This window comes from Oenanthe melanoleuca, chromosome 7 (genome assembly GCF_029582105.1).
Source record: "Oenanthe melanoleuca isolate GR-GAL-2019-014 chromosome 7, OMel1.0, whole genome shotgun sequence".
In the NCBI taxonomy this organism is placed as follows: domain Eukaryota; kingdom Metazoa; phylum Chordata; class Aves; order Passeriformes; family Muscicapidae; genus Oenanthe; species Oenanthe melanoleuca.
The window spans coordinates 1,685,959-1,705,773 of NC_079341.1; the positions used below are offsets into that span (position 1 = coordinate 1,685,959).

The 19,815-nt window shown below is 53.4% G+C and overlaps 1 protein-coding gene across 1 annotated transcript; it reads left to right on the forward strand.

Moving 5' to 3' along the window:
* The first annotated feature begins 13,503 nt into the window (after window positions 1–13,503).
* Window positions 13,504–18,887, forward strand: LOC130255653 (maestro heat-like repeat-containing protein family member 6). The gene is made up of 15 exons (XM_056496590.1): window positions 13,504–13,898; window positions 14,196–14,260; window positions 14,370–14,519; window positions 14,707–14,855; window positions 15,179–15,326; window positions 15,571–15,758; window positions 15,848–15,985; window positions 16,262–16,376; window positions 16,544–16,684; window positions 16,876–17,052; window positions 17,195–17,350; window positions 17,508–17,609; window positions 17,868–17,970; window positions 18,246–18,302; window positions 18,593–18,887. The coding sequence occupies exons 1-15, from the start codon at window positions 13,778–13,780 to the stop codon at window positions 18,805–18,807; spliced, it is 2,025 nt and encodes a 674-aa protein (XP_056352565.1). The 5' UTR covers window positions 13,504–13,777; the 3' UTR covers window positions 18,808–18,887.
* Window positions 18,888–19,815: the final 928 nt, after the last annotated feature.

Consider the following 19,815-nt stretch of genomic DNA (forward strand, 5'->3'; position numbering starts at 1 on the left):
CTTGGGTGGGATTCCTGGTGGGCTCAGTTACTCTATCTCTACATGCTGATGGTCTTCTCACCTATGTGTCACAGAAGAAGGGGACTATCTTGCACTAGGTTATAGTCTCCCATTTTAATTTGCATAGTGCAAAAATCCTGATAGGAATCACACGGAAATGAATGCACACACTGCTCGTTAGAAAGGTCACAGATGTGCATGGCCACTGTAGTAATCTCCTCTACAAGAGGTTTGTGAGTTTCAAATTTAGAAGCCATAGGGATGTTACTCTCAGGAGGGACAACAAAGGCAGGCATGGAGTCAGGTTTTCCTCAATCTTCAACTGCTCGTTATTAATCCTTAAAATGGCATAAAGTGATTTTACCTTTTCAACCCCTTTTAGCCCACTAGTTCCTGAATATTTTTGAGTGTTCCCTCCACCAGGATCTTGCAGGCCAAGGAGATCTTAATGGTAGTTACAGTCATCTACTGTGGCTTGCATTCCAATTAGAAGTATCAGGAAGACGATGACCACGTGAAACACATCTTGGTTTATCCTGCTCTTTCTGAGGTCTTGTTTTGGACTCCACTTGCCTTTTGCAGAAATCTTTTGATTCTGGAATAAGGTATCCAAGAGGTTAACGCTTTAAGCTTTAAAGGCTGTATAAGTGGTTAAAAGTACTAAATAGAGTTCTTTCCATTTTGGCAAAAGACACTTTCCCTCAGGGATTTTACGTAAATCTGGTCTCCAGGCTGGATTTGTGGAGAGGAGCACCCTCTTGCTCATGTGCTGGAAATCTGTTGATTACCTTGCTGCAGCTGTTGTGTTAGTTGGACAACAAAGTCCTGGAGATACCCAAACCCAACTTGTACAGTATCTTCCCTTCATAGTTATGCTTATCTGGTATTCTATGCAGTATTTTAAAGGCATCAAGCTTTTCTTCTGTTCTTGGCCATACTCAAATCCGTAATAAAGCCAAAGGTAGGGCCAGGGGCCAAGGTGTGTTGGCCTCTTGTTCAGTTTGGACTGCCTGTTGTTGTATTGGATAAATCATCTTTTCCACCTGGCCGCTGGCCTGGGGTCAATACAGAATTATCAGGGGTGAGGGTGGTCCCCGACAATACTTTTTAGGGTTTGCAGATATCAGGGCAAAAGTGGCAAAAATAAAAGAAGAGCGGTACGACGACCACGACTTAGCAACCTAAAACACTTTAATAATAATGAACATAAATGTGGAACAAGGCCCAAAAATCCAAACATGGTGACCAAGGGGATATGGTCTCTTTAGGAGCCAGTGGTCAAAGACAGAGACACAGGGAGGTTCAGGGTATAAATATGGGGCAAGAGAGGCGGTGGAGTTGAGGTTATGGTCCAATGGTGTTGGGGGTTGAGCATTTTTCTATTACTGTGTCAAATTAAAGAATTTTTCCCATTATCATGCCAATGGGGCTGGCCAGGTTACACCCAGGACCTTTTAAAGGCTCTAGACAAAAGGGGTAGGTGGGATCAGCTTGGAGAGGGGCACTCGTGCTTCCGGAGGGGACTCGTGTTTCTGGGGAGCTCGGAGCAGGATCGCCCGTCTATAGCCACGCGGCCGAAGGCAGGAGAGCCAGACCCCCTGCGATCACCTGCCCTGCATCTTCCCCATTCCAGCCTCCTGCCTCTGCGGACACAGCTGGCCACCAGAACCCAAACGGCGAGTGAGGGGCTGCCCGCTCCCACCCGTTCCCACCCGAGACCGGCGTGCCCTTGCCGTCCCCTCTCCCGCCTCTGCTCCCGCCTCCGCTCTCGCCTGCTCTCTGCAGCTGCCGGGCTTTGCCCGACTGCAGCACCAGGACACAGGGCAGGGAGAGCGTGCCTGCAGCTAAAGAAAGGACTGGAACCGAGTTATCTGTTCTGTTTTGTTTGTAATTTTAACATCTGCTGTTGTTTCTGCTTGTACAGTTAGATTAGTAAAATATCTGTTATTCCTACCCCCTTATCTCTGCCTCAGAGTCCTTGATTCAAACAATTATAATACTTGGGGAGAGTGGAATTAAAGTCTCTATCTCAACAGAAAACTTCTGCCTTCATCAGCAGACACCTGTCCTTATAACCAGGACAAATGTGTATAGGGACAGTGGTGCAGAGGTGGAGGAAGGAAAGGTAGGGTCCAATGGGGTAGGCTGGGTGGAACACTGCACCAACTGAGGGCCAATGGGGATACAAGAACGGAGAACATTCTAGGAACTGGGAGCGGTGATAATTAACTGGGAAATGAGGGTTAGGAATATACATGAGGCATTAATACAGGCAATCTAATAACCCTTTGGAACCTTTTTTTGCGGGGATCACTGTAGAAAATAGGCAGGGCCAAAGCCTTTATTAAAATTTAGCTCTTTTATTGATGGGGCAATAGGGATGGCCGCCGCCTGCCGCTGCCTGACGCCAGGATCCGAGGTCGGGTCCTAGTGAGTCCCAGTCTCGTGTGCACGCACAGATCCTCGCTGTGGCTCGTTCTATCTGAGGGGTGTCCCTTTTGTCCACTACCTTTTAGGTTATGGTCATCTTAGAGAAGTTTTTCTCTGGTAGCTGGAGAATTTCTTAGTAGCCGGTAATTAATAGCTTTGTAATACAACATCGCGTTTTCATTTCTGGATGTTTTACATTGGCCAGGGTTTCCTTTTCTTGCAGGGTCCATTTGGGAAGACTGGTCTTTTGCATATGGGGCGGAGCGGTTTGAATGACAAGTTGCAGCGGCAGGCAGCCGGAAGTAGGGCAAGGGTAAGGGCGGAAAAGGGAGGGCAAACACCGGAAGTGGGGAAGGGTGGAAGTAGGGACTAAGGTGGTACAACATTGTAAAAGGAAAATACAGAGGGATATTTCTAAACCATAAGTAACTCTTAAATAACCTTTTCAACAGTTTAAAACGCTAACTGAGCATCCACTTCATCACCACAACTTAAACAAATGCCTCCCAAGGTTTAGGGTTGGGATATAATTCTTCTTTGATGATGGTTGCTTGGCCTGTAATACTGGTCAGGCTGAGTCCCACATCTCCCCCTTTCTGCTTAACTATAAAAATAGAACTCAAGGATCTTTGTTAAGCTTTGTAAAAACATCCTAAAAGACAAAGAACGACTAACAGTACAACAGCTACAATTATGAAGATAAGTAACCCAGTTTCGATACCCACCCCTTGATTCCCCAACTTAAAGAGTCCATCAAACCAGTCTTTGTCATCATTAATTTGTAACTCTTTGACTCCGTCTTTGAGGACTTGAATACTTTTGTTTTTAGACTCACTATGGTCTGAAAGGTTCATGCAGCACATGCCTTCGAAGTCTTGGCATCTGTGTCCTTGTGCCTACAGCAAAAAAATCTATGGCAGTTCTATTTTGTAATGTTGTGTGTCTTATGCTGTCAACATCTGTTAAAACATCACTTAGAGTGATAGGAGTAGCGTTGGTCTGTTTACTTAACCAACATCCCAACCTTCCCAATTGGGTTCCTGCTACCCAAGGAACAAGAGCAGAGGCAACTATCCTTTGTCCTCTGTTCCAAAATTCTAATTTACTATTACAATCGGATTGGAATTGATGTGCAAAACATTTGTTTCCTATTTTTGCCATTCCCAATTAGTGTTGTGACATTGGGAGTTAGTAAAGTAAGCTTACCAAGGCTACATGGTCTGCCTTTAATAGGAAATGGAATGGCAGGCCATGCTCTGTCCCCACAAATAAGAAATGTGCCTGGAGGTAACTGCAGAGCAGTGTCACTTGATTTAGATGGATGTCATGAGGTATAATTGCACCATAGGCTCTCATTGTTATACCCTGGATGGTGGGGGGAAACATCCCACAATGCTGGTTCATCTCTTTTTACAGTTTGGGGATTATCACCATTAGATCTTACCAACTGAACTCTCTATAACAAAAGGCAATGCAGTAATCCATTTTAACTGAGTCAAACAGTTCCAATTCTTGAAGCTTTAATGGTGCATGTGGAAGACTGAGAGCCCACAAATCCTAAAAATCTACAGGACTGTACTTCAGCTTACTATTGGGACTGTTACTTTGTATATTACGGATGACCTTTTTATTTACTAGCCACTCATCTATTGGCAGACCTACCAGGCCTGTTGAAAAGGTGTTATTTGTAGTGGCAACAGATAAACATAAAGTCTCGTGGCGTGTTATGTTAGCTAAAGTAATCCAGATATTTTGTTTTGGCTTGGACAATTTTGCTGCTGGCAAAGGGCAGGACATTAAAGAGGGCAAGTGCAATAATTGAGAGTCTTTTGGGGGTCATGGTTCCAGCGATGACTTGTGAAGAGGAACTCCAAAATGGTCAATTGCAAGGCGTGGTAGTTGTAGGCTCGCTGTTAGGAATTGGAGTACGGGAACTTTCTGGTGGGTCTTCCTTTAATGGCTGTAGGTAAGGCCTGATAGTTTTGGCTGGCATCCACCAAGGTCCTCTATCTGTGGAGACACAACCATATCCCTTCCCCCAAGTTTTTAATTGAAATGGTCCTAAAATTTGATTTGTTTCAGGGTCTTTTACTAACACCGGTGGTCTTTCCTTCAGCTGAGCCTGCGCTGTATTAGAAAACTGACCGTTAATTGGAGGGTTTGGTTCCATAAATGAATTATTAAAAAAATTAAAGACATGTAACGCTTTACTTAACCTTCCTGTGTTAGATAAGATCTCTACTCCCCCTTTCTGTTTATCTAAAGGACTTTTAAGGGAACCATGGGCTCTTTCAACTATTGATTGGCCTGTGGGGGAGTGAGGGATGCTGGTGGTGTGGAAGATTCCTCACTGATTGAAAAATTGTTTTATTTTTTGTGAAGTGGAAGCCGGCCCATTATCAGTTTTAATTTCTTGGGGTTTACCTAGGATTGCAAGTGCTTGAAGAAAGTGTTTAATAGAATGTGCAGTTGTTTCTTTGGTGTGAGCGGAGGCAAAGATAGCACCTGAAAAGGTATCTATAGCAAGATGAATATATTTAAAGCGACCAAATTAAGAGTAGTGTGTTATGTCTGTTTGTCATGTCTGTAAACTACGGAGTCCCCTAGGATTGACTCCTGCTCCAATAGCTGGTAAGGAAAGTTTTTGGCAACTAGGGCACATGTTTGCAATTGCTTTGGCTTGGTCCTTGGTAATATCAAACATTCTGTGTGAAGCTGGAGCATTTTGATGAAAAAATGCATGGCTAAGCTTTGTCTGTTCAAATATGGTAGGTAATGTTACTTGCATTGTCATGTCAAGTGTGTCAGCTCAATTGTTACCTGTGGACAATGCTGAAGGCTCAGGGGAAATTCCAACTCGGATTTTTCCCAAGCTGGAGGCTTTCTCATCTCCAGCTCGCATCTTTCCCAGGCTGGAGACTTTCTCAGAGATAAACAAAGGAAGGAAGAATGAATAACATAGATTAACACCTGGTGTTGATCACAGAGCAGAGTGTGAGCTAGGTGCTGTTTTGCTGAAAGCATGTTTTCAAGAGGTGTTGCCTTCTTAGACCCCCAATGAGCCTTTTCTATTCTGTATTGCACGAACTATCCTATATAAGTGCAGTGGCCTTTCAATGAGCCGCTTTTCTTTCTGCCTCGGAAGAGGTCGTGTGTGTGTGTGTTGCCATATTTGTGGTTCTGTCCTGGTTTGAAGGACAGGTGTCTGCCAATAAAGGCAGAAGTTTTCCTTTGAAACAGAGACCTGAATTCCACTCCGCCCAAATATTATGAACGTTTGAATCAAGGACTCTGAGGCAGAGATAAGGGGGGTAGGAATTAACAGCTCTTTTACTAATATATCTAACCGTACCAGCAGAAACAACAGCAGTTGTTAAAATTACTAACAGAACAGATTACCCGGTTCCAGTCCTTTCTTTAGCTGTGGGCACACTCTCTCTCAGCAGGAGCAGAGGTGGGAGGAGGTGGCAGCGGCCACACCAGTCTCGGGTGTGAGCGGCTGGAGCGGGCAGCTCCTCGCTCACCGTTGGTGTCCAGGTGCTCAGCTGTGTCCGCAGAGGCAGGAGGCTGCAGCAGGGCAGATGCCGGGCAGGTGATCGCAGAGGGTCTGGCTCCTGTGTTCCACCGCGTGGCTGGAGACAGGGGATCCTCCTCCGAGCTCCCCGGAAACACGAATCCCTCAGGAATCACGAGAGCCCCTCCTGAAGCCGATCCCACCTATCCCTTTTGTCCAGAGTCAGCAAAGATCTGGGGTGTAACCCGGCCAGCTCCATTGGCATGATAATGGGAAAAATTCTTTAAATTGACACAGTAATAGGAAAACACTCAACCCCCAATATTATCCACCCCAAATTTTTTCCATGCCAACATGCTACAGCAAATTAAAACTTTTTAATCATATACATACATGCAGTTACAGGCACAGTATCATAGATAGTTCACCCTAGAACAAGGTCTCCTTGGGGTATGCATCGGGTCTTTCCATCCTTTTGCATCACCCACCAATTGCAACCTGGTCCTTGAGCGAAAACCACCCCACGGACAGGATTGTCTTTGCTGGAGGGAGAGTTCACCCAAACAGTTTTTCCTAACATGCCTCTCAGGTGTACCACTGGGACCTTATCTCCATCTGCTGTTCCCAGTGGCTCAGATTGGGCAGGGCCTGCTCAGTTAGTGGAACCTCGGGTATTCACTAACCATGTAGCCTTTGGTAGATTGATCTCCCATTTCTTGAAAGTCCCCCCACCAAGTGCCTTAAGGTGGTTTTAAGCAGGCCATTGCACCGTTCAACTTTCCCAGCTGCTGGTGCATGGTAGGGAATATGGTACACCACTCAATGCCATGTTCTCTAGCCCAGGTGCTTATAAGGCTGTTTTTGAAATGAGTCCCATTGTCTGACTCAATTCTCTCAGGGGTACCATGCCTCCAGAGGACTTGTTTTTCCAGGCCCAGGACGGTGTTCCGAGCAGTGGTGTGAGGCACAGGGTAGGTCTCCAACCACCCGGTGGTGGCTTCCACCATAATCAGCATGTAGCACTTGCCTTGGCGGGTCTGAGGCAGTGTGATGTAGTCAATCTGCCAGGCCTCTCCGTACTTGTACTTGGACCACCGCCCCCCATACCAGAGGGGCTTCACCCGCTTGGCCTGCTTGGTGTCAGCACGTCTCACAATCGTGGATAACCTGGGAGATGCTGTCCATGATTAGATCCACCCCTCGGTCTCGTGCCCACTTGTAGGTGGCGTCTCTGCCCTGATGACCTGAGGCATCATGGGCCCATCGAGCTAGGAACAATTCTCCCTTGTGTTCCCAATCTAAGTCTATCTTTGAGACCTCTATCTGTGCAGCCTGATCTACCTGCTTGTTATGCCAGTGTTCTTCATTAGCCCGACTCTTGGGAACATGGGCATCCACATGACGGACTTTCACGGGTAGCTTCTCTACCCGAGTGGCAATGTCTTTCCACTCATCAGCAGCCCAGATTGGTTTTCCTCTACGTTGCCAGTCAGCCTTTTTCCACCTCTCCAGCCACCCCCACAGAGCATTGGCTACCATCCAGGAGTCAGTGTAAAGGTAGAGCTTTGGCCATTTCTCTCTCTTAGCAATGTCCAAGGCCAGCTGAACAGCTTTGAGCTCAGCAAGTTGACTTGATCCAGCTTCTCCTTCAGTAGCTTGTGCAACCTGTCGTGTGGGGCTCCATACGGCTGCTTTCCACTTCCGGTTCATCCCCACAATGCGACAGGAACCGTCGGTGAAAAGGGCGTAGCATTTTTCATCTGCTGGCAGTTGGTTGTACGGTGGGGCTTCTTCAGCCCGGGTCACTTGCTTCTGCTCCTCTTTGTCAGCGAGACCAAAATCTTCACCTTCTGGCCAGTTTGTAATTATCTCCAAAATCCCAGGGCGATTCGGGTTTCCAATACGGGTGCGCTGCGTGATGAGGGCAATCCACTTGCTCCATGTGGCGTCGGTGGCGTGGTGGGTAGAGGGAACCTTTCCTTTGAACATCCACCCCAGCACTGGCAGTCGGGGTGCCAGGAGAAGCTGTGCTCCATGCCAATCACCTCTGAGGCAGCTTGAACTCCTTCATAAGCAGCCAGGATTTCCTTCTCTGTGGGAGTGTAATTGGCTTCAGACCCTTTGTAACTTCTGCTCCAGAATCCCAGGGGTCGGCCTCGGGTCTCACCAGGCACCTTCTGCCAAAGGCTCCAGGACAGACCATGCTTCCCAGCTGAAGAGTAGAGCACATTCTTTACCTCTGGTCCCGTCCTGACTGGGCCAAGGGCTACTGCATGAGCGATCTCCTGCTTGATCTGGGCGAAGGCTTGCTGCTGCTCAGGGCCCCAGTGGCAATCGTTCTTCTTGCGGGTGACCAGGTAGAGAGGACTCACAATCTGGCTGTACTCAGGGATGTGCATTCTCCAAAAGCCTATGGCACCTAGGAAAGCTTGTGTTTCCTTCTTGCTTGTTGGTGGAGACATTGCAGTGATCTTATTGATGACCTCAGTGTTGGATCTGGCGCCATCCATCTTGCCACTTCAGTCCCAGGAACTGGATCTCTCGGGCAGGTCCTTTGACTTTCCTCTTTTTAATGGCGAAACCGGCTCCCAGCAAAATCTGGATGATCTTCTCTCCCTTCTCAAATACCTCCACTGCCGTGTTCCCCCACACAATGATGTCATCGATGTACTGCAAATGTTCTGGAGCCTCACCCTTTTCATGTGCAGCCTGGATCAGTCCATGGCAGATGGTGGGGCTGTGTTTCCACCCCTGGGGCAGTCGGTTCCAGGTGTACTGCACGCCCCTCCAGGTGAAAGCAAACTGAGGTCTGCACTCTGCTGCCAAAGGAATGGAGAAAAACGCACTGGCAATGTCACTGGTGGCATACCACCTTGCTGCCTTGGACTCCAGCTCGTACTGCAGCTCCAGCATGTCCGGCACGGCAGCGCTCAGCAGTGGAGTCACTTCATTCAAGGCACGATAGTCCACAGTCAATCTCCATTCTCCGTCAGATTTGCGCACAGGCCAGATGGGGCTGTTGAAGGGTGAGTGGGCTTTGCTGACCACCCCTTGGATCTCCAGCTCACGGATCATCTTGTGGGTGGGGATCACAGCATCTCGATTTGTCCGGTACTGCCGGCGGTGCACTGTCATGGTGGCAATTGGTACCTGTTGCTCTGTCACTTTCAGGAGCCCCACTGCAGATGGGTTTTCTGATAGTCCAGGCAAAGTGTTCAACTGCTTAATGCTCTCTGTTGCTACAGCAGCTATTCCAAAAGCCCACCTGAACCCCTTTGGGTCTTTGTAGTAGCCATTCCTGAGGAAGTCTATGCCTAGAATACGTGGTGCCCCTGGGCCAGTTACAATAGGATGCTTCTGCCACCCCTTCCCTGTCAGACTAATCTCAGCTTCCAGCAAAGTGTATTCCTGTGATCCCCCCGTCACCCCAACAATAGAAACAGGTACCTTCCCCACATGTTCTGATGGTATCAGGGTGCATTGTGAACCAGTATCAACTAGTACTCTATGTTCCTGTGGCTTTGATGTGCCAGGCCATCGCACCCACACTGTCCAATACTCTCTGTCATCCCATGCCTCTCCCTGGCTAGAGGCAGGGCCCCTCTAGCCCTGGTTATTATTTCTTTCCTGGGCATACATAGTGGAGGTTCCTTCCAGGGGATCTGACACATCATCCTCCCTTCTGTGATACCCTGCACCTTGGTTATGGGAGGTTGAGGCTACCTTCATTTTAGCGCGGTTCCCTCGGTTAGCATTTCCCTCCCTGAGCTGACGCACCCGTGCTGCCAGGACAGAAGTGGGTTTCCCATCCCATTTTCCCATGTCTTCTCCATGGTCTTGCAGGAAAAACCACAGGTCAGCTCGTGAGGTGTACCCTCTCTCCCTAGCTGGGGGGCGTTGGGTTCTAGATTTGGGGCCTATGACTCGCACTGGTGCTGCACTGATCTTTCTTATCTCCTCCCTTATCTCCTCCCTCGTCTTCTCCCTCATCTTGTCCATCCTGTTTTGGACCTCTTGGAAGTCCCTGGCCATGGCAGAGACATTGGCCTGCATTGGGCCATTCATCATACTCTCAAAATTTCTGAGTCTGTTGGCAACAGAACCCACTGTCTCTTGGTGGTCATCAGCGTTGATCATTGCAATGAAGGTGGTATATTGAGATGGCCCCAGGGTTGCCAGATTCCACAGCATCTGCCCTGTGCACCTGACCTTGTCAGGTCATTGTCATGCTGTCCATCCCTCCCAAAGAGTGCCTCTAATACTGCCACTTCTCTCAGCTGCTGGATCCCTTCCTCAAGAGTTTTCCAGCGCATTCTACGGTGGTACTCCTGCATTCTCTCTTTGTGGACAAACTTCTCTCTCACACTCATTAAAAACCAGTCCCAGAGGGAAAGGAGGCCTTGCTCCCTTACAAATATCTGGTCCACACCTGCATCCTGGGCCAAGAATCCCAAATTCCTGGCCTCAGTTCCATCCAGTTGCACACCTGTTCCCGTAAGGTCCCAGACCCGGAGTAACCAAGTTGTAAAAGGCTCACGGCCTCGCCGTGCAATGTCTTTACGCAGGTTACGGAGACTGTCGTATGAGAGGGACTCTGTGACAATCTCAATCTCTGGCTCCCTTGCTGGTTGTGAGGACCCTCCTGGCTGATCTCCATTATCTAGGTGCCTCGTTTTGATCTTAGATTTTCTAGTTTCCACAGGGGCAACTGCTGCTGGCTGTGGCTGCCCCTGTGATCCGGCTGGAACCTGGACAGATACAACATCTACGGGTTCCACTGCAGCATCATCTGACTCTCCCTCTTTAGGGCAGGGGGAGGGTTTCTCACCAGCTGAAGAAAAGTGCTCCTTCAACATCTGGCTGTGCTCCTTAAACATCTGGCTGTGCTCCTTCAACATCTGGCTTTGCTGCTTCAACACCTGGCCAATATCCTCCACTAGAGCTCCCACCCACTCTGGGTGGTTCATTTCTGCAGTGGGCTGTGGGGCAGCATCAGGCTCTGGGGCCACATCCCTAGTCCCCGGAGCAGAGTCATGTTCTGGGGCAACATCCCTGGTCCCTGGAGCAGGGCCAGACTCTGGGGCAATATCCCTAGTCCCTGGGGTAGGTATCAGGGTTGTTAACCAAGCCAATATTCCCTTGTTTCTGAATGCTAAGTAGAGCAGGCCTATCAGCAATGCCAGCCACTGTAAAATAACACTAGCAATTAAAACATATCTGAAATTCTTGAAAACTGGTGAGGTAGCCTCAAAAAACTGGGTAATGGGTTGGGAGAAAATTTCCCTTGCATTCATTACTTCACAGTTAAGTACCATTATTGAAATAACCCCAGAAACACGCAGTTAGAGTACAATAGCTCTGGATCCATGTGGCCACTTCCCAGAGAAAATTAAAAAACCATGAATTCCTGACATAATCAATCCACCAAACTAATTGGATAATAGCTACGGTAACTTTGGTGAGAGGGCCCATATTCAAAAAAGGGCTTACAAATGGGAGAGAGATATCTGTGGCCACATGGAGCCCAAACCAGACTAAACTAGACAACATGTTGAGACTCAAGAGAGCTGTTACACCTGTCTTAACTCTCCTCTTAATGCCCTCGGGTCCCACAGTGGGCGCCAAAATCTGTCCCCAAAGGCTCCAACACCGGGGGATCCTCCTAGGAGCTCGCCGGAAACACGAGTCCCCTCTGGAAGCCCGAGTGCCCCTCTCCAAGCCGATCCTACCTACCCATTTTATCCAGAGTCAGCAAAGATCTGGGGTGTAACCCGGCCAGCTCCATTGGCATGATAATGGGAAAAATTCTTTAAATTGACACAGTAATAGGAAAACACTCAACCCCCAACACAGCTCCTCCTGCCAGCCCCGCTGACAGCCCGCTGCCCTCACTCACCCTCACAGATGAGCTGGAGCTCTTCCTTCTTCCCCCTCAGGTACCGCTTGGCCATCCCTGGGAACACAGAGCCTGTCACTGCCCCAGGGGCACAGCTCCCTGCCAAAACCACACATGCTGCCTTCAAGCTGACTGCAAATCCAGCCTAGACCTCTCACCTTCCAGACAACTCCTTCCCAAGACTCCCACCAACACCAACCCCCCTAAACAGCCGCACAGAAGCCCTCAACAGCCCGCCAGGACCCCCACGTGTCCCCATCCCCCTGCAGAGCTTTCCCAGGCTCCAGCAGAGCCCCTGGTGCCCTGCAGGTGCCATGGGATGGCACTCAGGAGGATCTGCTCCAAGGCCTTTCCTGGTAGCAAGCTCAGGCTGCCAGGCCTTTGGTTCCTGGATCATCCTTCCCACCAACCCTTCCTGTGCACGGCTGCCACATGTGCACATTAATGCTCAGCTCGGACTTCTGCACTCAGAGCTTCCCCTCCCTACCCCACCCCATCCTTGCAGCCCTCCTTTGCATTCTGTCTATTGGCTTAGTATCTTTTTATATTGTGGTGCCCAAAACTGCGTCTGTGAGCTTCCAGCACTTTTCTTGGCTTCTCCTTCAGGGTGCTGGCATCATAATCAGACACAGAACAGCTTCTCTTTCCAGAGTTATCCCTATCCTCTGCGCTTCCCCACCTCTGATTTGATATTCACTGGGGAAATTCCCTGTTTCTGGCCATACATTGCCATACTCAGCAGGCACCCAGCTGTGTTTGGACATGAGCTGCCATAGCCAGGCACGCAGCAACTGGGGCACAGAATGTCAGGCTGGGCAGAGTGTTTATTTCCAGAATTCAAGAGTGTCAGAAAATCACAGGGAAGCATGACAGAATCTGTGTGCAATCTAGTTGTCCTGGGAAACTCAGCTGCTGATGGTCTTTCTGGGCTACCGCCAATCCCTTCCAAGAATAAAATTAATTCCAGGAAGGAGCAACATCATCTGACAGATATCAAGTGTTGCCAGCAGTTGCTCCAGGTGCTTCTACCAACAGTCCCTGTAGGAAGGAGCACAGCCCCCAGTGCACGTGGCTTTGGCTCCCTCTGGCACAGAAGCCCCCGGGGCACAGGTCTCTGGGGCAGGAGCCGGGCACCAGCGCTGCCGGGGCTCGGGGGGTGGCAGGTCTGCTTGGGCAGGGACTGCCACACCTGCTGATTTCAGTGCTCGCAGGGCCCAGGGGTCAGAGCAGCATTCGTGCCCTGGCCCACACGTTCCTTGTCTGTGTCACAGCCGCGGGTTTAGGACGGCCACCAGCCGGGACGTGTCCCAAGGAGGCCGAGCCAGCTCCTGTGCAAGGCCCCGCGCCCTTCCCGCTGCGGCTGCGTCGGAGCCCTGGGGGCTCCTTCTGCTGCCCTGAGCCCGCAGAGCAGGGCAGCGTTTGCTGATGGTTGGAGCCGTTCCTAAAGATCCTCTCGGGCTGTCTTAGACACTTGGGGTGAGGGATTCCTTCCAGCCTGGGCCACTTTGGGTGGGCTGGGGGCAGCCCCAGGGCCGGTGGCAGTGTGTGCAAGGGCCATTAGTGGAACCGTTCAGCATGGTCACCATGGCATGGAACAGGACAGGGTGTCAAAGGACCCTTTGTGACGTGTGGTGATATAAGAGCCGGCGGTGACACGGCCACGGCACAGTGCTCGGAGCACGCGACGGGACAGGACGGGACAGAGCGGTGCCGTGAGGAGCCCCCGCACAGCGCACTCCTTCCTGTCTGACCCGGAGCTTTTCCAAGGCACTATTGCTGCAGGTGCCCTTGAGACCAGAGAGCAGGACCCGCTGTCCTGCAGTCTTCTCAGGAGATTAGTCTTGCAGCTGCCTTCCAGGCTCGACTGCAGGACTTGCTGACTTGGAGCTTTTCCCGAGGCATCTCTCCTGCAAGTAGTCATCAATCCAGTCAGCAACATGAAGCAGAGACCCCCGAGAGTGCCCAAGGTGACTTCGGGGAAGGAGGAGAAAGAAAGTCCTGGAGCTGCATCAGCACAGGAGACTGAAGAGGTGGTGCCATTCCAGCCAGTGCAGGAGGGTGAGTGGCAGAGCTGGCCCTCAGAGCTGGTGCCTGTATCCAGCTTGGACCCATGCCATGCCATGCCATGCCATGCCATGCCATGCCATGCCATGCCATGCCATGCCATGCCATGCCATGCCATCCCATCCCCTGGGGACATGTCCAGACACAGGACAGAAGAGGGGCCAGGCACACCCCGTGCTCCATCCCCTGGGGCATCCCGGGGCTGTCCCTGCCTGGGGAGCGCAGGGCTGGGCTCTGTTCTCCGGCCTCTCCCGCAGCCCCTCAGCCCTGGCTGCGCTCGCTCTTTGCCAGGTGCAGCCATGGACCGCACACAAGAGCAGGACCCCACCCGTGGCCGCTTCCGCAGAACAGCGCAGGTACCTGCAGCCATCCCCACCTGGGCTGGGCCTGCTGTCACTGCTCAGCCCAGCACAGCGCTTGGAGCACTCCATGGAACATCCCTCTCTTCCTGCCATTCTCATACAGCTGGTTTGCAAATTCATCAAGAGAATTCGTGAGGAAGGGAACAGCGCCATGGGCACTGCGGTCAGAGCGTACCCACACATCTTCAAAACCAACACCAGTGCTGCCCTGCTGGATATGCTTGTAGAAGCGGGTTTGCCCAGTCCAAAGCAAGTAAGCAGCCTGTGGCCAGGGTTTGATCCTTCCAGGAATTGTCTGGCCTCCCAAACCACTGGAGCCTGCTGGTCCCTGTCAGCCTTTGAGGCCATCACAGTGTGGTGGGAAGGGAACCACTTCTCTGGAGAAGCTGGGGACATTACTGCCTCTGGCACATTTCCAAGTCTCCCTGTACCTTCTTCAGGTGCCTGCCATGGTGAGGTTCATCCACCAGTGGCTCATGGCCAATGAGTCTGATGGGCACAGGCTGGACAGGACCCTGCTGGATCTCACCGAGGCACTGCCCACTGATGTGGTGATGAGTCTCCTGCGTGTGGCCCCATCGTGTGACAGGTATTGGGGCCCGCCTGCCCAGAGGGCTCAGGGCTCACCAGCCCATCTCCCTGTACAGCCTGTTCCAGGTGTCTGACCAACAGAGAGTTCCAGGGCCCTCTGGCTGCTCCCTTTCCTAGCCGTGGCATGCCAGGCCCCGAGCCTGCTGCCATGCTCCCTCCCTGCCCCTCAGGAGCCTGTCCCCACAGGGCTGGGCTGCCTGGGTGCTGCTGGTGAGGGGCAGTGGGCAGAGGCAGAGCTGGCAGCCAGCTCAGGTCCCTGCTGCTGCCCAGGCCATGGTTCTGTGACTGAGACCGCCCTGAGACAGAGTTCTGACCCTGCAGAGCTGCTATGGCCATGTGGAAGACAATCTTATGCTCGCCCAGGACTGCGAAGCCGGCGCAGTTGAGACTCCTCAATGTGCTGGGGAGCTCACCAGAGCACAGCACATGCACCTCCGATGGGGACACAATGAGAGTCTTACCCCTGGCTGTGAGTTTCTGGAACTGGCCTTTGCTCACCCCAAGGCTGCCTCTCCAGCAGTTCTCCACCCTCCTTTCCCCACTGCATCTCCCAGCCTCAGGTGCTGGGCTGAATCCCGGCCTAGGGGCAGCTTCAGGGGCACCAGGCCCGGAGCACCCCCTGCGTCTCCCCTGGCCTCTCCCTGCCACGCTCGGGCCCTGCCGCACCGACACCTCGGCACTGAGCGCTGTCTTGGGCTGTTTGTCCTTTGCAGGCAACTGTGGTGATGTGGAAGATCCTCCAGGAGCCCTGCATCCCACAAATAGTGACAATGTATTGCACCCGCCTATTTGTCCACCTGCTCTTCCAAGCGTACTTCAGCACTCTGGATACACCAGAGGAGGTGGATAAATTCTGGAAGGAATGCCAGCAGCAACACGGCTTTGGTGCCAGCCCCAACAGGTTCTCCATTCCAGTCCTTCTGTCCCTGCCATGTCCCCAGGGCAGGAGCCAGTGCTTCCAGTGTGACCTGAGCTTTGTTCTGCACACAGGTTTGCAGTGCAGACCCTGAAGTCCCTGCTCTGTCGAAGGCAGTATGAGGGTGTGGTGACAGCAATGGAACACAACCATGGCTGGGACATGCTGCTGTCTTCTGACACCCAGCACTATGCCATGGGTCTTCTGGCCAGGTGAGATCCCCCTCTCCCCACAGCCTCTGACATTGGTGCTGAGTGCCTGGGGTGCCCCACACAGTCCCCGTGCTCATGGGCCAGATGGCCTTGTCACTGAGGGACAGCCAAGCAGACTGGAAAAGGCAGGGAAAGGAGGGTGCCCACAAGGAGCTGCCTCCCAAATGGCCTAGGCCCACTTGCAGGATGGTGGGGAAAGACTAGAACTCTTGGAATAAGTCCAGGGAGAGATTTGCGCCCCTGGCTCACAGTCTTGGTTACTTTTACCCCTGCCAGGGAGATTTCCCGTGTCTCCCTACCCTTGTGTTCCCGGATCATTTGTTACCTGCTCCAACTTCTCAGCACACGGGAGCCACGCTGGGACCTGCCTGCCCTGGCATTCCTTGTGGAGGTGAGCCTGATGGCCAGCGCTGCCCCCCTGAGCTGCCTCCCAGCTCTCTGTCCTCTCGTAGCCACAGCTGCCTGGGACGGTGCCCGTGCCCTGTGCTGCTGTCTGGGCCCGGCCCTGTGCGCTTCTGGGCTCCTGTGTGTCCCCTGTCACTGCCCTGTGCCTTTCAGATCCTCAAGTACCAGGACTTGAGTGAACGCACTGGTAAACGCCTCCTACAAATCCTGGAACTGCACCTGCAGAACGAGCGCAGGGACAGGCGATGCCGGGCGCTCAGGGCCCTTCTCGAGCTCAGTGACAATCCCTGGATGGTGAGAAGGGGGCAGTGGCTGAAGCTGTGCTGGGGACAGCAGCCCCTTGGGCTTGGCTGGGCTTCAGGTGCTGGGGCAGGTGCTCCCAGGTCTCCTGCCTCCTGGTTCAGCTGCCCAAGTGCTTTGGGACAGGCCTTTGGACTCCAAGGCTTGACACAGGGTGGGGTTTCACAGACTTGTGTTCCACACAGGCCGAAAAAATGCGCAGCCTGACAGAAAGTCTTGTGGAGCTCCTGCGGGACACAGATGGAGAGACAGTTGAGATGACAATCATGCTACTCAGCTTTATAGTGCTGGAAAACGACATGCTGATAGCCAGCCCCATCACCCTGCAGCTGGCTGAGGCGCTCCTGCCACTCTTTGATCACGTAAGGCTCTGTGCCCCCAGCCACGGCACTGGGAGCAGCCAGGACACTTTGTGCCCTGTGGATTTGCAGCCTGGTGCGCAATTGATGGAGAGGGCATCCTGGGCAGCCGATGATGAGGTCTTTCATTCTTCCTTTCATATAGGACAATAGCCAGGTGCAGGAGGTGTCCATATTGCTCTATCAAACATTGGTGACACTTGCATTGGAAAAAAGAAAAAAGACCCTGAAAACACACGTGCGGCAGAGCCTGGTCCCACTCTTCTTACACTGCCATGACAAGAATCCAGATGTGGCAGAGGTGAGGAATCGTGGGCTGCTGGTGTCCCCCTGGGAGGGGCTCAGCTGCCTCCGGCCCTGGTGCCTGGCGGGCTGCAGCCTCCTCCAGGCCTTGGCACAGGGATGCGGGTCCTGTGCCCTGAACTGCGGGGACATCTCCACATCTCTGCTGCTCTCAGGCCTCCCGGGAAGCGCTGCATTGTGTGGCCAAATTCATGAAGAGGAGGAATCTCATGCAGCTCGTGAAGACAGCGCAGCTGTGGAAGTTCGCCCAGTGCCTGGTAAGGACGGCCTGGAAGCGCCAGGCTCAGGCTGGAGCAGCCCCCTGAGCGCGGCGCTCACTGTGTGCGCTCGGCAGCTGCGGCCCTGCCCAGCGGCTCCCCGGGCACAGCCGGCCCTGTGCCCCTGCAGAGCCCGGCCCAGCGGCTGCTGGCCGCGCTCAGGGCTGTGCGGGCAGGGGAGGCCGGGGCCGGGCGCGGGCAGCGCCTGCCAAAGGGCCGGAGCCCGCCCCGACCCTTCCCTCCCGCCGCTCTCTGCAGCTGGCAGAGGACAGGAGCCGAGCGGCCGAGCACCTGCGCCAGGCCCTGCGGTACCTGCGGAGCCCACAGGAGCCCCTGCGAGAGGCGGCCGTCAGGTTCACGGGTGAGCCCGGGCTCCCTCCCCGCCCCGCCGCAGCTCGGCCCCAGCCCCGCCTGCTGCCCCGGCAGCTTCTGCCATCCGGGCCCGGCGTCGTGGAGCCCCGGCTGCCCTCGGCGCTGCTGCCGCCCTCTCGCAGCCGTGCCCTTGGGCGGCAGCGTGCGGCAAGGGCCCGGGCTGAGCCCTGCCGGGCCACGAGGGCCAGTGGCCACAGGGCTGGCAGCGCCGCTGGCAGGGAGCTGTGCCGCTGGGCAGAGCCGTGACAGGGTCTGTGTTCCCAGGGATGGCCAAGCGGTACCTGAGGGGGACGAAGAAAGAGCTGCAGGTGCTCAGTGAGGGTGAGTGAGGGCAGCGGGCTGTCAGCGCCGCTGGCAGGAGGAGCTGCAATCCCTGCCCCAGCTGCGGAGGGCTCTGCTCCCTGTGAGGACGGAGGGCAGCGAGGGCAGAGCACAGAGAGATTTCAGGGGCACGTGGGGGATTTGTGGCCATCAGCTTCGGGCTGATCCCGGTGGTCCCTGCTCTCTCATGGCCATGGCTACAAGCGGGCTGGGATCACCCTGACACGGGGATCTCCTCGTGTCCCTGCAGACCTGGGATCTGACCGTGACTCTGATCCTTTCACTTCCAGCCCTCGAAGATATGGCAGATAACACCAGCCGTGCCCGTGGAAGCCGGGCCGTTCAATGTTTGCACATCCCCAAGGCAGTAGAGCGGCCTCGCGTCTCCATGTTCCAGAGGCTGCGAGATCATCTTCACCGGGCATGGAGAGCACGGCCCCGTCTGTCAGGCCTCGGCTGCCTGCGCTGCTGGAGATCTCCTAAGAGATCTGCTGGAGCCTCCTGAGCCAGTGGGATTTTCTTCAAGATTGTTCATTTCTTCTTTTGTTTTGCTTTAGTATAGAAATATAGGATGTGTTAGACTAGACAGACTCACAGGATTTTTCATTTGCTGCCCAGGGTCTGCAGGGCACTGGGGAAGAGGGGGAGGAGGGTGCCTGTGCTCAGCAAGCTGCCCAGGCGTGCAGTGCTGCAGGGAAAATGGCCAGAAGCCCCTTGGCCTTTGGTGGTTGTGCTGAAGCCTTTGTGCTGCCGACAGAGCGGGTGGGCAGGGGCCGGAGCTGCGGGGATCCCTGCGAGACCAGTGCCTGGAGATGGCCACGACCCCTGTCCCAGCCAGGAACCGCCATCGGTGCCCTCCTGCCCGGGTGTTCCTGGCTGGATTGCTGAGGGCTCTGAGGTGCCCCTTGATCCAGCACCATAAGCAGCTCCAGGGCAGCCGCCTTGTTCCTGGCACCTGCCTGTTCTGGAGCTTCCCAAAAGAAGAAGCAGGGGCTGTTTTGCAGCCATGCCCAAGAGACTGGAAGGGTGCCCTCCCTCTGATCCACTTGCTTGGCTTTCTGACTGGCTCTGAGGCAGGGGCTGCCATTCCTCACTTGTGGGGACCAGATCCGCACCCAGGATCCCGGCACTGCCTGGCAGCGCTCCGGACACTGGCACGGTCACGCGCCCGAGTCTCGGGCACTGTGCTGCTGCTTCATTTGCTCTCTGGAACACCCAAAGCTCTCTGTGAAGCCCTGGTGCTCTCTGGTTCTGCCCTCTTCCTGACCCTGTGCAGGGATGGAGCATTGCTGTGCTTTCAGGAAGCGATTCTTGAACCCTTCCAGCATTCCAAGCTCCTTTGCCCTCCATGAGTGCTTGCCATGGAATCCCTCCCAGCTGGGTTCAGAGCATACTCAGGTTGGCTCTTCTAAAACCCAGGGGCTTCAGGGTGCTCAGCAAGACTTTGAACTCCACATTGTTGTGGAACTGGAGCTTCAGCACAGAGACCTTTCCAGCCTGATCTGCCCTCGTT

Excerpts from the sequence above, each read along its gene's own strand:
- LOC130255653 (XM_056496590.1), top strand. The coding sequence starts at position 13,778 with ATGAAGCAGAGACCCCCGAGAGTGCCCAAGGTGACTTCGGGGAAGGAG. Across the intron at positions 15,327-15,570 it reads TGAGAGTCTTACCCCTGGCT|GCAACTGTGGTGATGTGGAA; the intron begins GTGAGTTTCTGG and ends TGTCCTTTGCAG. Across the intron at positions 17,610-17,867 it reads GGAAGTTCGCCCAGTGCCTG|CTGGCAGAGGACAGGAGCCG; the intron begins GTAAGGACGGCC and ends CGCTCTCTGCAG.